This window comes from Equus quagga, chromosome 8 (assembly GCF_021613505.1).
Source record: "Equus quagga isolate Etosha38 chromosome 8, UCLA_HA_Equagga_1.0, whole genome shotgun sequence".
NCBI classification, from domain to species: Eukaryota; Metazoa; Chordata; class Mammalia; order Perissodactyla; family Equidae; genus Equus; species Equus quagga.
Window position 1 is genome coordinate 83,910,624 of NC_060274.1, and position 16,391 is coordinate 83,927,014.

Here is a 16,391-nt window from a genome sequence, read left to right on the forward strand (position 1 = left end):
CGGCCTTAGGGCGCTGGGCGCGGCCCGCAGGCGCACCCGGGACCTCAGCCCGCAGCGCCCGGGCGTCCACGCCAGGCCGGGGCAGGGGCGGGCCCCCAGGGTCCCCAGGCCCGTGTCCCCGGCCCGGTCCGGTGAACCTGCCCCCGCCGGGGGAGACGGCGAGTGCCCCTTCCTCCGCCCGCGGCCGCCGGCTCCGGCCCCCTCCCAACGCACCACACCTAGCAACCGGCGCTGACAGGACGCAGTGGCGGCGGCGGCGGGAGGAGGAAGCGGAATGGCTGCCGCGGTGGAGCCACCCCCGCCCCCCCCGCTCCCACCTCCCAGAGGCTGCAGCCGCCGCCGAGCCCTGACAGCTCGAGCCCGGGCGGAAGCGGCGGGCGGCATGCAGTGCCCGCCCCCCGCCACCCTCCGCCGCCCCCGGCGCCTCGGGCCGCCCCGACCACCCGGGCCAAGTAACTCCGCGCCCCTGCCCGGCGCCGGCCCTGCCGCCCCCTCCGCCCCACGCCCCCTCCCCGGGCGCCCGGCCCCGCCGCCGCATCTCCTCGCCGCCCGGTCCCTCCTCCCGCCGCCCCCGCCGCGGCGCACCCCTACTCCCACCACTTCGCAGCCGGCACGCACGCCCCTCGGAATCCCCCAGCCCGCCCGCGGCACCTCGGGGCGCCAGCCCCCTCCCCCACCCTCCCCCGGCTCCCCCCTCCAGACCCCAGGCACCTCGCCCCTCCGCATCCCGCCACCCCCACGCCCCGGGCTCGCACACACCCTCCCCGCCCCGCCGCCGCCTCCCTCCCTCCCGGCCACCCCTGGCCATTCTGGGGTTCTCGCCTAGGCAGGAGTTTCCGCGCGCCGGGCACCCCCGCCCACCCCCGGGCCATTTACCGATGTGGTTGTCCTCGATGTGCTCGATGAGGTCGGCCAGGGTGGGGAAGTGGAGTCCGCAGCCCCCGAATCGGCAGGTATTGGAGAAGAAGGAGGCGGCGGCGATGCCTGTCATGGTGCTACATCGAGAGCCCCCCTGGTGTCGGCTCTGCGAGCTCCGGGCGGGCGGAGGGAGGGAGGCAGGGTGGGGTGAGGAGAGGAGGGGCTGGGGGAGGGGGAGAGAGGCGGGGTGAGGGGAGCGGAGAGGACGGGACGGAGGGAGAGGGGGCGAGAGCGATGCAAGGAGAGCGAGGAGAGACCGGGAGGCAGAAGGGAGGCGGCAGCGGCGGTGGCGGCGTCGGGAGCGGCGGGGGGAGGGTGGGGGTGGGGGTTGAGGCCGCCGCAGCTGGGAGGAGGGACCAGGGCGCGCAGCAACAGCTGTGCGGCCCCAACCTCCGCTCCTGGACCGAGGCCTCACCTGGGAGCGCCTGCCACCAACTTTATCTCATTCGGCCTGCCCTTCACAGTTGGTAATAGGTGCAATCTCTTTGGAGCCTCCTTGGTTATGTATATTACATTCTCGACATATACACATCTATTAATTACACATGCATCCCTGCCAGGAGAGCTCCAGGAGTTACCCAGGGCCCTCTCGGGGACATTTGTTTGCACTTGGCCACCTGTCTAGGTGTGACACTCACATTCACAGGGGACCCAAGAAAGGTAATTGTGTGTGCACCTTACTCCTTAAACTTTCTTTGAAAAAAAAGTCCATATTCTCTGGAGGTTTGTACTAACTAATTGATTTTAATGAAGTTTCCCTCTAGGCCAGAAGAAAATCTTAGCTTTATTTAAATTTCAAAACAGAGTACTTGATTGTCAAGTGCATTTGCGTGTGTTTTACATATGTACCACCTTTGTTATACTCCCTGCTCCTTTTGGGAAAACAAAAACTAAAATGATTTCATTCCCTCAAATTACAGCACCCCACTGCCCCATCTCAGGTCTGGGCATTAACCCATCTGTGTCCCTGGGAACAAGACTGTCACAGCAGAAAGGACAGTGCATTGGTTAAGGCTGGAAGGAGTGGAAACAGGGTCAAGGGACATATTTACTCTTCATTTAAAAGAGAAGAGATCGCTCCGATCAATCAAGATCATACCATCCGGTGAGCATTTAAACTATAATGTTGACCAGTTAAGCACTTAAGTTGAATTTGTTAGGCTCTCTGAAAACCAGCATTTTGCTAAGAATTGATTACCTCCTTGTCCCCACCTCCACCCACAATTGCACTGATATTTTTACCTGTAAAGCATGTGTTCTCCAATAGCACTTTCCGGGTGCCTAAGGAACATTACACATTATCAACAGTTTATGATCCAACAGTGCATTTTTAAATTAATGCAGGTATATTGAATTTAGCGTTTTTCCTTAGGATAAATTTTACTGACCCTCTGGTGCAGATACATAGAGAAATAATATTCCCTTCTCCGTAAACTATGTTCATCTCTAGTGTTATTTGTAATAATAGGATTGTTAAGGCTTTTCACTTGAGTAGTTAAAGGCACCATAAAAAGTTTAACAATCTGAAAGTCAGAGCAATTGGGGGTCATGAGTCCCCTCACCCATGGCTTTTCCTCTTCGTGCCCATCTCTTCTGTTTCCCGTCACAAGCTGACCAGCTTGTGCTGAGATGAGAGTTGGGTTGGGTGAGGCTGGGACAGTTGTGCCATTGAAGTTCAAATGGTTTTCTGGGCTCACTTGGGGGTGGGGACAGGGCTGGGGTGGGCCTTAGAATGAGCCAGGGACCTGGTTGGCACTGGCGGGAGACTGAAGCCAGGGCCAGACAGGGATCTAAAGAGCAGGAGTTAGAATTCTAGGTTTTGAATTAGAAATTTGGCAGCTGTGCAGTGCATTCAGCTGCCCAGTCTGGAAAGACCTTTAGCTGAGAGCAGGCAGAATATCTGGCAGACACACACCACAGCAAGGGACAGGACAGGGAAATGCAATGCCAAGACAGCCTCCCCTAGAGATGCGTGTTAGGCACCCCGACTCTGCAGCATCTGGGAAGCACCAAGAGTTTTGGAGAAGGAGTAACTCTGTCCTCTGGAGGGAAAACTATGTGGAATTATGAACTCCAGAGAGTGTGGAGAGGAAGAGAGGTGGTTCAGGCAAGAGAGCTCAGAGATGCAAAGTACTGGAAATGTGTAGGTAAAAGATGAAGGAAGTCAGGAGTCTGAGTTTCACTAATGCATAGGTCTCCACTACCTGCTATCAGTTTCAGTATTCTTAAAATAAAAGCTTGATAGGCCAAATTTAATAAATAGATTTTTTTTAATGAAAAGAGCCAAAAGAATTTATAAATAATGAATCAAGATTTTGATTTTTAAGATTTTAAATTTTTTTTCTTTCCCTTGGGTAATTATTAATATTTTGGAAATAATCAGTTTATTTTGCATAGAATAACCTACTCTATTAATTCTTCATATGTAAACTGAAGCTTTACTTATATGACATTCTGCTCACACAATTTTTTTTTTAATCTGCACACACTAGGTATTTCTGGGCTTTGTAAGAGAGACATAATCATGGTTTTTTAGATCTGGAAGATACTCTGGCCATCAAACCCACTATTTTGTAGATGCAGTAAACTGAGGCCAGAGGCATGGAGTGAGTTTTCTCCAGGCACACACAGCTAGTTTCCCTGTATTCATAGTGCATTCAGTAAGGCATCAACAGACAAGAAAAAGACAAAGATAAAGTAACCACAGGCAAACTTTTAAAAAATGGCTTTACAATGACATGCTTACCATTATGTACTTAAATTTAAAAATAGTTGTTTCCAGGGTGTCCCTTCAGATGAGGTCAACATTATAAAAATATATAGAGGAAACTCTTCAACCTATTATGTCCAAGAGAAAGTGATGGCTGATATACCTCTATACTTACAAAAAACATTTGTCTGCCTGATTTGGGTATTAAAAATATTTCAAAGGACAGAGACAGTAAGAGAACTGAGGAGTCAGAAGGAAGTGATAGTGGCTGTGAACTAGAAGCATTCCATGAGTTTAAGACCCTTTTCTTGGAAACCGTTTGCCTCTCCCCAGAGCACTGTGCCTCCCAATGAGTAGCCCCAAACAAAATATGGACATTTAGTGGCCCCATAGCTTGGTGCTTATCATTACACATGATTTGGGATCCAGTAGCAGTCTCCCAAAATCTAGCATGGCCATTGCCCACAGGATGGGGCAGCTGCCAGGAGGTTGCGACTCCATTGATCTAACGGAGCCAATCAAAGTCACCGAAGGCTTCTGATTCATGTAGTTGTCTGGCCTCCACATACACGATTCTGTTAATTTAGGGATACACTGATAATCAAAACCGGGTACTTCCTGTGCCCTGCAAGGACATCTGTTAGCACTACGAGAGGATCTGTATGAACATTGGATCCTATTTTGAATTTTACTCTCCATGCTACCTTCAACTCTAGCTCTCTCAGGCTTTCTGGGTTATTCCCCAGGCCCCTTTTCAGGTGCTTTTCAGGTTTACTGGATGTAAACAGGTTCTTAAGTGGCTTGAGGTATTCCTTTTACTGCCACCATTATGTAGGCTGAGCAGATCACCAACCCAGGCCGTTTTCAGCTCATGCCAGTCTCTGGCCACTTATAAGAGTGTCTGACGCTCCCCAGCTATTGAGGACTCAGGCTGCCACTCCTACCAACCGCAACCTTTGCCTTGACAGGGTGTTTTCTTTAGGCCCCACCTTCTCCCAAAGATGACAATGTCTGTTCCAGATTTTCTTGCTTAATATTTATGCAACAAAGTCTTCAAGTTCTTTGTATAGATTCTATTCCAGCTCAGAAATGAATCAGCTTCATCCACTCTTTGACGATTAATTCTCATTTTGGCCCCTAGTCTCATTGTGCCTGGAATTAAGGATTGCCCTTAGAATAAGTAAAGGGGATTCTCTAGTAGGATACCACCAGTGACCAAGCCTCATGGGCATTACCCCTTAGCTCTCCCTGGCTGCTTCTGCCCTACTGACTATATACATAGCTATGGCATTTCATTTCCTGTTCCTTGCAGGATTTCTCCAGAACTCGATTAGTGAAATACCCAGCTGATGACTGCCGTTCTAACTGAGCAACACAGTTCTACTCCGCTACTGCAGTCTACCACACTGCCATCCGGATGATAGCTCCACACTCAGATCTGATGGGATTTGGCCAGCCCAGCCTGCAGGTTTAAATAAGGTCATAAGAACAGCCAAGCAATTAGTATTTCATTCGTTTCTTTAACATATCTTGACTGAACATCTATGCAGGGCTCTTGGTGCACAACTCCAAAAAGCGTTATTTATATAGGAAACTGCATGGACAGTGACCCCAGGATTTGTACAACCCTGCAGTCCTGATCCATTGTGCAAGCTACAAAGGATACAATTTGAATAAGACAAGTACAGTCTCTCCTCACTTGAGGGAACACCAAATGCTTTTGCAGGGTCCTCCTGAATTGGTTCTAGGAGCCTGCCACAGTTGGCTCAGGGGACTCTGTGTACTGTCCTCTTGGTTGCTCTGGTGTCTGCCATTTCCCTCCTTTCCAGCTTTGGCTCACTCAGATGATAACTCTTGTTGCTATTGACTATAATTCAGTTACTAAGGCACTAATGCTTGGAAAAGACTGCACAACCTTTTTGCCCATAGATGTGTCCTTAGGCATTACCAATGCTCACCCAGCAATGCCCAAGGTTGAGGATTTTCTCTCCCTTCAAAGGCTGCTAGCATCTTTTTTGTCCTGGCTTTTTAAGATTTCACCACCTCCCACTATTACAATCCTTTTCCTGTAAGACTCAGACAAGCGTCAGTGGAGACTAGGCTAGAGGATGAAGTTAGGAACATGTTCCGTGATCTGATCTCACCTCCCCAGCTAGAATCCCTCACCACCAACCTTTGCCATCAGAATAAGCTTCCTCTTCAATGACCATCATAACAGGATCTCTGCAGGAACCTTACCTCCTGCTGTTCCCTAACATATCTTTACAATTCAAGATGGACTTTATTTTAGTTTACAAAATGCACTCACAGGCTGCCCGGCCTTTGCATGTATTATGTAGCCTGCCTGAAACATTCTTCCTTCTCCCCTCTCATCCCACCATACACACTTCAGCAACTCAGCCTGTCACCTCCTCCAAGAAGCTTTCCCTGCATCCTGCCTCTTCTTCCTTCCCTGCTGAGCTGGATGCTTATCATCTGTGCTCCAGCCAACCTCCCTCTGCATTAGATTTTGGCTGTTGGCTTACTGGCCTTCCATCCCCTCTAGACCAGTAGTTCCCAAACCTTTTTGATCAAGAACCCCATCAATAAAAAAATTGAAATCTTGATCTCATGAATATTTATATTATTATTTATAAGTTATGTACAGGCACTACTATTCAACTATAGTATGTATATTATAAAACAAGTCAGACACTTTAAGAAAATGAGCTTTTTAAAAACAGAAATGGAAGGTCTAATATTTTCATTTCACACCCCAGAGAATTGCCTGGCCCCCATCCTGGGGTGAATGCATTCCACCTTGGAGGCTACTGCCCCTGATCCTAGCCTCCTTGAGAAAAGAGACTGTCTTTCATTGTGCCTGCACACAGTGCTCAATAAATGTTGTATGGGGGTACAGCTCAGCACTGTGATAAGACAATGTGCTGAGATTTCAGTTTTCAATGCTGAAGCAATTTCGAACAATTTTTTACTGTTCTTCTCTTATGTAGCATCAATGAAAGATAGTCTTCAATCATCTCTCACCTTGGATAGATTGCAACAGCTATACCTTCCCACGATGGTGGCCCAACCTTTGACGAGACCTCTTGTCAGGTCTAGCACAGCGTCGCTGCACCATGCCCCTAACAGGCACTTACAAAATGCTTGTCTCATTGGTTTTGACGGCACGAGTTCGTAGTCTCTGCTGATGCAGGCAAAGCCGTTCAACTGCACAGAGATAAGCATGGAGCCATTCAGCCATGACATGAGATCTGACACTAGCTCCCCTTTTATTTGACTGAGTAAGACACCTTTCCCTTTCACAGATGTTCAAGTTCATTATGGTGATTATTTTAAATAATGATTACCACCATTCATAGAGTGCCTACTGTCATGTCAGGCATTGGACTAGATGCCTTAACATAGACCAATTTTTAAACCTGATGAGATAGATAAATGCATTATGCCCTAATTATGGATGAGAAAAAAACAAGACCCAGGGAAATAAAGTAACTTGCTGAGGTCCGTAAAGCTAATAGGTGCTGGAACTAGGATTCATCTCAGGTCTGTGTGAGTCCAGAGTCCTGGCTCTTAACATCAATACTTCAATTTAGGTGATATAGAACATTTCCCTTTTCTCTCCTTGAATCTGGGGGAGAAGTGGGGCTCTTGGACACAGGCAGGACCATGCTCACATACATCACTGACACCAAGGTTGAGGGGCAAGAGCATCCTACTTTGCCTAATGCACTTCGGACTGGGTACTGAGGGTCAGGATGGGGTATGATGATGGAGAGGGCTTGGGGCCTCCATCAGGTATTGAGGCTCTTGCTTTGTCTTTTCCCTTTACTTCTCTTTTGGAAGGTCGTTTCATTGCTGTTGCTGAGCTTGTTTACTGGTCTTAAATACCTTATTTTAAACTTGAACTTTATAGAAAAGTAAGTCTTTGAAAAGATACCCTTGTTTTGCTCTTCAGCAAAAGGATAAGGTAAAGTTCCTGACTTACCCTTCATTGTGTACCTTCCTACTGTTGATTTTAGGGGTGGAGCGGGCAACACAGGCATCACCTATCATGTGGAAAGCTGACTCTTGAGCTTTTGTCATGCTCTTTGTCTCCAGTCTGTAATGACTCTAATTGTGTTGCTTTTCAACCAATTGTTTGGCATAATCGTATTTTCTGTTGTAGTTTTAATTCCTAGAGTCATAGAACAAACAGCCCTGCTGAATGCCATCTCAAAAGGCTCTGAAACTCAATCCCTTCTTTTCCAGAGCTAGACCCACGTGAAGGCTGCTTTGCTTTTCCGAAAATGGGCCTAGACACCACTAATTTTTCAAGGAGGGACTTTCCCCTTGGTTTTATAACTAGATTAACCTTTCTATAATTTTCATCTCATTATGCTTTTGCCAACATAAGTGATTCTTTCTTCTCTGTAGTGCCTTATATATTTAATGACTTTTTTTTTAATCTTAGCCATCTCAACCTCGGAAGCCCTAAAGGCCAGGCAAGGGGAGCGCGATGAGAACAGAGGGCAGTGTTTGAGTGCACATGTGTGTGTTGTGTGACTGGTGGGGACCTGTGGTGAACTGGAGAGCACTGTTCTCTCAAAACACTGGGAGGCAAACATGTTCCATCTGCGAGCCCCATCTGGCCCATGAGCCCACCCATTTGCAACCTCTCTTTTTTCTCCCAAGTCATGGTATAAAAATTAGATTCCTTTTACTGTCAACACCCAAAGAGTATCGAGATTAATTATTTCTAAATTTCTCACTACCATGAGATTCGATGCACTCTAATTCTCGGTGCAAATAATTCAAAAAGGACCCTGTGTGCCTTAAACAGAGCTGGAAGATGATGTCAGAGCTGCTCAGGTAATGACTGTATCAGAGGGAAGAAATACTTGGTAAGGGCTTCTTCCAGGCTCTAACACTTCTTGGTTGGCAATTTCTTTCCATATTTCCTAATGCAGATCAGAGTCTTAAGAAAATTAATTTTCAACAAGGGGGGTATGTGATAACTCCAAATTTACCTAAAATGAGTGTTACATGTAAATATGTTTTATAGTGCCTGAGCTGTCTCCAGTTATATTTTAAAGTAATTAACAAAACTCTTCAGTTAGCAGGTTTGGCCTTCCCAATCTATGCACGTCCCCACTCCTGGGTCTTCAGTTCAAGGTCATGTCGCCTTGAAGGCATTAGTTCTTTTTAAAAATGTATACAGTAGGGGCCGGCCCCATGGCAGTGGTTAAGTTCGCGCGCTCCGCTGCAGGTGGCCAAGTGTTTCATCGGTTCGAATCCTGGGTGCGGACATGGCACCGCTCATCGAGCCACGCTGAGGCAGCGTCCCACATGCCACAGCTAGAAGGACCCACAGCTAAAAAAAATATACAACTATGCACCGGGGGGCTTTGGGGAGAAAAAGGAAAAATAAAATCTTTAAAAAAAAGAAAAAACGTATACAGTGATCTAACATTTAGATGACAGTTAATCTTTGGTGTCAGAGCCAGTGCATGATTCCAATTTCTTTCTCCTTTCTCTTTCTTCCACCATCCTCATTCTGACCCCCCTTCCTGATCCTGTATGCCCCCATCTTTCCCCACCTTGTCCCCTGACCCCTCCAGGATTCCTTTTAGGACTGATTCTTGATTGGGGCCTGCCCATGGAAAGTGTTTGGTATTGTATTTGAGAGAGTTGCACCAGAGAGGAGAATTTGAGAAAGAAACACAGTTAGGAAAAAGGAAATTGGGAAAGAAAACCAAAAACAGGGCAGAAACGAAGGTTGAAAAGATCTTTCTATCTTCTCTCTCACATGCACCAAAGTCCTGCAGCAGAGGAATCCTCCTTTCAGACAACCCCTCCTCAGTCTCCCATCCCTCCGAACCACACCTGGATTAGCATCTTTCTTATTTTTCTTACTCTGTACCCTGGTCCGACAGACTAACCAGAGGAAAGGTCGCTACAAAAGTTCAGCATCAAAAAGACCTAGATCCCAGGGCCGGCCCGGTGACACAGCGGTTAAGTTCACACATTCCACTTTAGCGGCCTAGGGTTCATGGGTTCGGATCCTGGGTGTGAACCCTGGGTGCGGACCTATGCACTGCTTGTCAAGCCATGCTCTGGCAGGTGTCCCACATATAAAGTAGAGGAAGATGGGCACCGATGTTAGCTCAGGGCCAGTCTTCCTCAGGAAAATAGAGGAGGATTGGTGGCAGGTGTTAGCTCAGGGCTAATCTTCCTCCAAAAAAAAAAAAAGAAGGATCTAGATCCCAGTGCCAGCTCTATCACTTACAAGCTGTTGACCTTGGGTAAATCAGTCACTCAATCTCTCTGAGATTTCCTTATCTATAAACTGGATATAACAGTACAGATCCTACCCAGCTCCCAGGGATGAAATGAGATGCTGAATATGAAAACACACTGGAAACTGTAAAATGCCGATCAAGGATGAGGCATTATTATTATTTTGTTGTTGTTGTTGTTGAGGAAGATTAGCCCTGAGCTAACATCTGCCGCCAATCCTCCTCTTCTGGCTGAGGAAGACTGGCCCTGAGCTAACATCTGTGCCCATCTTCCTCTACTTTATATGTGGGATGCCTGCCACAGCATGGCCTGACAAGCGGTGCCATGTCCACACCCGGGATCAGAACCGGTGAAGCCCGGGCTACCAAAGCAGAACATGTGAACTTAACCACTGTGCCACTAGGCCGGCCCAAGAGGCATTATTATTATTATCTCTGAGTCCAGTGCTGCAGATGTCATGGCCTTTGGTCATCTCTCCTCACCAAATGTCCTTAGGTTTCTTGCAGACGGGGATGGGTATTACAGTCTGGTACAGCAGTGAGGCAGAACTGTATGCTTTAGGAGGGAAGCTGGCATTTAAAATTACCAACCATTGCTGTTCCTAAGATATCATGAGGACGTGGAATCACTTTGGAGCATACCTTCTCTGTTCTGGGGTGAGCCATCTGAGTGCATCCTTTTAGTTACGTAGACACAGTAAGCGTAAGCACCCATTATTCTGGGAAAAGGTGCAACGGGAGTCATTTTTGTTTGTTGTGCTTTCTTTTCTTATCTAGGGCTTGGGGCTTCAACTCTGCAGGCAGATGGAGTCTTGCTACCAAAGTGACTGGTTCGGGAGGTGGACCCAGAAGGTCTCAAGATTTAAGCTCAGAACTTTTATTCAGTGGCTGTGTGGATAAAGGCCCCTCACGTCTCCTCATTTGAACAAGAAAGAATGTAGCTCGGCTGATGCTGGCAGACATCTTATGCCCATGAAGGACTTCTGCCTGAGGATGAAACCAACCTGGGAGAACACAGAGTTGAGAGGTTTCAGAGAAACTGAACTGGAGCTCTCACAGAACTGTGCCTGAAGCCCACAGTGGTCTTTGCATTTACATGACCCAATGACTTACCTTTACTGTCCAAACAAGTTCAAATTGTCTTTATAGTACTAGATACTGATAGAGAGGTCATCCTAAATGGCATAGAGTTTGAAGGTTTCTGGAGAAAGGGTGGGAACGTCACGTAGTGTTCAAGTTGCTCACTGACAGGAAGCTGCTCAAGTCTCCTCATCTTTCCCACTGAAGCTCCCAGCCGTGAGCAGCCTCTGTTGGGTTGAGGCGGGCTGCCTCTGATCAGCTGATGGGAGAAGATGCTGCTGGAGGGAGGGTGTCAACAACAAGGCCTGAGTTGTTGTAGGGGAAGGAAGGCTGGAGTGGGTCCTAGCATGGGGATTTGGATAATGCCGTGTCACTAGGTTGATGGACATGTCTGTGGTCCATGATTATGCCTATGTTCAGTTTTAGTAGATGCTGCCAAACCATTTTCCAAAGTGGGTTTACCAATTTACACACCCACCATTGATATTTGAGAGTTCCCAGAACCTTTTACTTTTCCTTTGCCCACAGGCTAATAAATGAGGTGTTCTGGTTTGACCAGAGTGCAGCAGTTTACAAAGGGGGCTTACAAAGTGCAAGTTAAAAGGGGGCTGCTGAAATAAGACATACCAAAAAAGGCACGCGCTTGCGCACGAAAGCAGAATTCATGCAGCATGGCAATTCAGGGTGAAGATTTAGAGGTAAATACATTTCAATATTTTAATTAAGTTATAAAAAATGCAAATGTGACCCAAATGCCTGAGGACCTGCTGGTTCTAAACTGTCCTCCATAAAACAGGAAAACGTCAGGACTCCATCAGAATTTCCCTTCTGGGGCTGGCCCTGTGGCCGAGTGGTTGAGTTCGCGTGCTCTGCTTCGGCGGCCCAGGATTTTGCTGGTTCGGATCCTGGGTGCGGACATGGCACTGCTCATCAGGCCATGCTGAGGCAGCATCCCACATAGCACAACTAGAAGGACCCACAACTAAAATATACGTATTTTACATATAAGATGTATATATACACAATTACATATAAAGTATACATATACACAACTAAAATATAAAATGTATGGGGGGGATTTGGGGAGAAAAAGGAAAAATAAAAAATCTTAATAATAATAAAAAAAGTTTCCTTTCCTTGTATATTGTGGTGGAGTTTGAGAGAAAGTGGGGGGGTGTGTGTGTGGGTGTGTGTGGCAGATGGTGCACAGGTGGGAAATGGTAAGAAAAGTTTTGTACACAAGTAGCAGCCAGTCAAAAATATTCCGTTATATTAAATAATTTAATATATGTTGCAGAAACAGGCAGGAAGATTTTGTAAGATCTCCACTAATACTTGGTAATTTTTTGTTAATTGTTGCTTAAAAGAATGTCTCAGTTATCTAAAAAATTCATTACATTTGGCTTAGTTAACCAGCGGCAGCAGTTTATTAAGCATGAAGGATTTACTTGAAAATGGTGGAGAGAGTCGAAATAAATTTAACCGACATAATATTCTCATTTAAATATGCATTTATTAAAAACAAGCCAACATTCAAACCAATGAAATTATGCATGCTCATTCAAGTAGTAGCTAATTTATTCCCATGTTGCCTTTCATGGGTTCCATCCTTGGAGTAGGGGGTGGCAACCCCATGAATTGATTTCTTTGTTCCCAATTGCAGTGTCATTCACCCTCTTTTGTGTAGGCTTGTCATCTATGCTGGATCAGTAGTATTGTTATCAGTCAGTACCATCTGCCAGCCTTTGGGAGCTAATGAACAGACCTTAGGAAATTCTGGCTTCTTCTCTGGCCTTGTTCCTGCCACATTATATTTGGTCATTTTTAGCAACTCACATTTTCATCCGTTCACAAGCATCTTGTGGTGGAGACTTCTAGGTGCCTATCCAACATCCATCCTCATCTTGCTCCTTAGTAACAGATTTTGTCAAGGGAAGCAACGCATCCAGATTAAAGCCAACATTTCACAGCCTCCCTTGCAGATAGGGGTAGCCATATAACTGAATTCTGGCCATTGAGATGTAAGTGAAGGTTGTTGCATGGGGTTTGTGGGAAGGCTTCTTAAAAACCATACTGACTCAACTGCTGGGCACCATTTTCACTTGGCCCTTCTCCCTTTCTGCTTCCAAGAGCAGGATGTGATAGCTGGAGCTCCAGCAGCTATCTTACGAACACGCGGTTAAGGACCACACTCTACGATGATGTTCTGGAACTGCCACATCAGCCCTGGACTGACTACCTCTGGAATTCACATTTTGTGAGAAAAATCATTCCAGTCTTATTTAAAGCACTGTTTCTCAGGTTTTTATTACTCGTATTCAAATGCAAAATATTCATTCAGTGTAATCATCCTTTTGATCTGTTCAATGTTTTATAATTGTTGACCAGAAGCCACGCAACAGAGATGTACACAACTCACTCAGGTTCCCTGGCCTGGATCATGAAAGATTAAGCTTTAAAGTCTCCACCAAGCTGAATTATCCACATGAAACCAGGGACGGGGTGGCAAGGCAAGTCCTTCTACTCCAGGGTAGTACTGAGGAGTCCACAGGGTAGACTGAAAGCTTGAGGTCTAAGAGGTATCCTAACAGAGCTCTCGGCCTGTTGTCATGGCAGCAAGGAGAGATCCATGGCAATATGTCGGAACCAATATGAGACTTCCTCTTGTCTTTACACTAAGTCTTGGAGGCCTCCCTGTTTGATCAGGCCGCCTGAATCTAAATGTCAAGATCTTCTGGCAGGTATAAAATATAATCAGCCCATGGACACCTCCTCCTTGCCTCTGCCTTTCTTCACCTGGCCTTGGACTAGGGATGGTGTTCCAGCCCCTACTTCCACCCCAGGACCACCCCCAGTGGAAATCTCTCTGCAGATGTGAAAGAAGCAACAAAGAGGACCGCTGTGGCAGGCATCACTCCTACTCAATCTCTAGCCCTCACTTCATTTTCCCCCTTTATTCTTTTGTTTCCCCAAATCATCATTTGATTAAGAAAAATAAAGTGTTTGCCAATGAAAAATGTTTATGGAAACCAAAACAGGTCAACTGCATACCAAAACGTTTTCGTAAAGTTTGTTAGTGCCCTTGAGTCGATTCCTACTCCTAGCCACCCGGTGCACAGCAGACCTGAACCCTGCTCTCACCTCTGGCACTAGAACAGACAATGCTCCACTGCTCTTCACAGGGTTTTCATGGCCAGTTTTTTTTGGAAGTGGGTGGCCAAGTCTTTCTTCCTAGTCTGTCTTAGTCTGGAAGCTCCGCTGAAACCTGTCCACCATGGGTGACCCTGCTGGTATTTGAAATGCCGGTGGCGTAGCTTTCAGCAGCACAGCCACACGCAGCTGCCGCAGTATGACAACCAGCAGACAAGTGGTGTGGTTCCCTGACCAGGAAATGAACCCGGCTTGTGGTAGTGAGAGTGCCGAATCTTAACCACTAGACCACCAAGGCTGACTTTTATAAAGTAAAACTTTCAAAAAGCAATTTATAGATTTGCAAAACTAAAGCAAACTCAGTATTAAGGCAGGAAAAGAAGAAGAAAGAGAAGAAGAAAGAAACGAGTTCAAATTTAAGCAAGCCCATAGAAAGAGAGCTCAGACTTGTGGTTACTAAGGCAGGGCGTAGGGGTTGGGGAAATTGGTGGTCAAAAGGGATGAACTTCCAGTTATAAGATAAATAAGGGCATGTAATGTACAACATGATGGCCATAGTTAATAATACTCTTGTGGATATTTGAAAGTTGCTAAGAGAGTAGATCTTAAAAGTTCTCATCACAAGAAAAAAATCTTTGTTAACTATCCAAGGTGATGGATGTTAACTAAACTTTTCATGGTGATCATTTCACAATATATACATGTATCAAATAATGGTGTTGTACATCTTAAACTTAGTGTTATATGTCAACTGTATCTCAATAAAACTGGAAAAATAAAACAAAACATCAAAAGTAAGCCTGACCTACCAGCTTGGCAAATAAATGAGCCCATTTCCAAAACAAGAACATTTCCTACATTCTGCCAGATATTAAATTCATTACCTTTTAGGAGTGGTGTAGCTTTAAACTTTTCCCTCTCCTGTGGTTCCTAAAGCTGAGCTGGAGACAGCTTTTCAAACTCCATTTAACTCGAAGAGCCGCCTCGGTGAGTCGAGGACATCAGTGAGAGCGTTAGCAGGTGGCTGCCCAGCCCACCATGCTAGGTCTTTAGGCAAAGTGCCGATGAGGAACAAAGCTCCTGTCCTGAGTCTCAGCTCCCACAGGCTCCTCCTTCTCACCCAAAGGAGACAAGGAATGGCTGAGGACCCCATGACAGCTTCCATTCCTGCCAGTGTCAACATCTGCCCCTGGGAGCATCACTGTAGAGTCCTGTGGCTTATGTAGGGTCTCTTTGCCACCACAGTACCACGCTGCTGTGGCCCCTGCCCTGGAGCCACACCAGGCTCACCCAGCCTCCTCCATCCCGGGAACACATGCGAGGGGTCCCCGCAGCACGGGGCACCTCAGGCTACTGCTGCACCTGTCCTTTCTCCGGACATGCTTAGGGGGTCCCTTTGCTCTGGCTCCCACCAGCCCCCACAGCCATGCAGGAGCTGTCACTAGGACAGGTGACCTGGTGATATTTGTCTGGATCCCCTTGGTGGGAGCACCAGAGCCCCACACATCAGGTCACAAAAGCACAGCTACATAACATTTGAGAAACTTAATCCTTCCAAATTCCAGTTTATTTAGCTATACAAATGGGAATACGGTACCTTTACATGACAGTCATGATCTCGTCATGACAACCGTCATCTTTTTCACATTTACCACAAGAGGCGTGTGACCTATAATGCCAAATCGCCTGTCTCTACTGCTGAACTCCTGGATAACCATGGCAAGCTGCTTGAGTGCTTTGCACCTCAGTTTCTCCATCTGTAAAATGGGGACAGTAACGAGCCCACATCCAGGGCTGTCGTGGAGGTTGAGGGAGCTAATAGTGCACTATGGAGGTAATATAGTCAGTGCCACAGCATTTGCCAAGCACGGTGACCAGCCCTGTCAACCCTCAACAGAGGTAAGTACCGTTACGTATTCCTACCTTACAGATAAATAAACTCAGGTTTAGAAGGATTAAATATTAAGCAATTGTACTTTGAGGACCTCAGGGGTTTCTCTTCTTTTCTCCTTTGCTTCAAGAAGCCCTGGATCCCAGGGGTCAGAGGTCATCGCCTTACTTCCTGAACTGATGTCGAGCCCTACAAGTTGTTTCTCCACATCTCAGACCTAAACTGAAAATCCTTTCCTTCACGTTTTCCCAAAGCTAGCTCCCAGCATCCCCCACAGTTAGGCTCCTCCTCTCTCCTAGGGCCACGTCCGGCCTGTCAGGGTCCCTGAAGGCTGCCTATCGAAACCCACTGGGTGAAGGGAGGCGCC

The 16,391-nt window shown here is 46.9% G+C and overlaps 1 protein-coding gene and 1 long non-coding RNA gene across 2 annotated transcripts in view; one reads left to right on the top strand and one right to left on the bottom strand.

Moving 5' to 3' along the window:
- Positions 1 to 1,119, bottom strand: part of JAZF1 (JAZF zinc finger 1) — a 321,212-nt gene extending 320,093 nt beyond the window's left edge. Inside the window, exon 1 of the mRNA XM_046668768.1 lies at positions 877 to 1,119. Coding sequence (XP_046524724.1) covers positions 877 to 991 — 115 coding nt within the window. The 5' untranslated portion in view covers positions 992 to 1,119. The remainder of the gene's footprint in view (positions 1 to 876) is intronic.
- LOC124243203 (uncharacterized) lies at positions 847 to 11,913 on the top strand. Its single transcript, XR_006889647.1, has 4 exons — positions 847 to 953; positions 1,839 to 2,023; positions 4,941 to 5,107; positions 10,681 to 11,913. It is a non-coding gene; the product is annotated as an uncharacterized LOC124243203 (long non-coding RNA).
- The last annotated feature ends 4,478 nt before the right edge of the window (positions 11,914 to 16,391 follow it).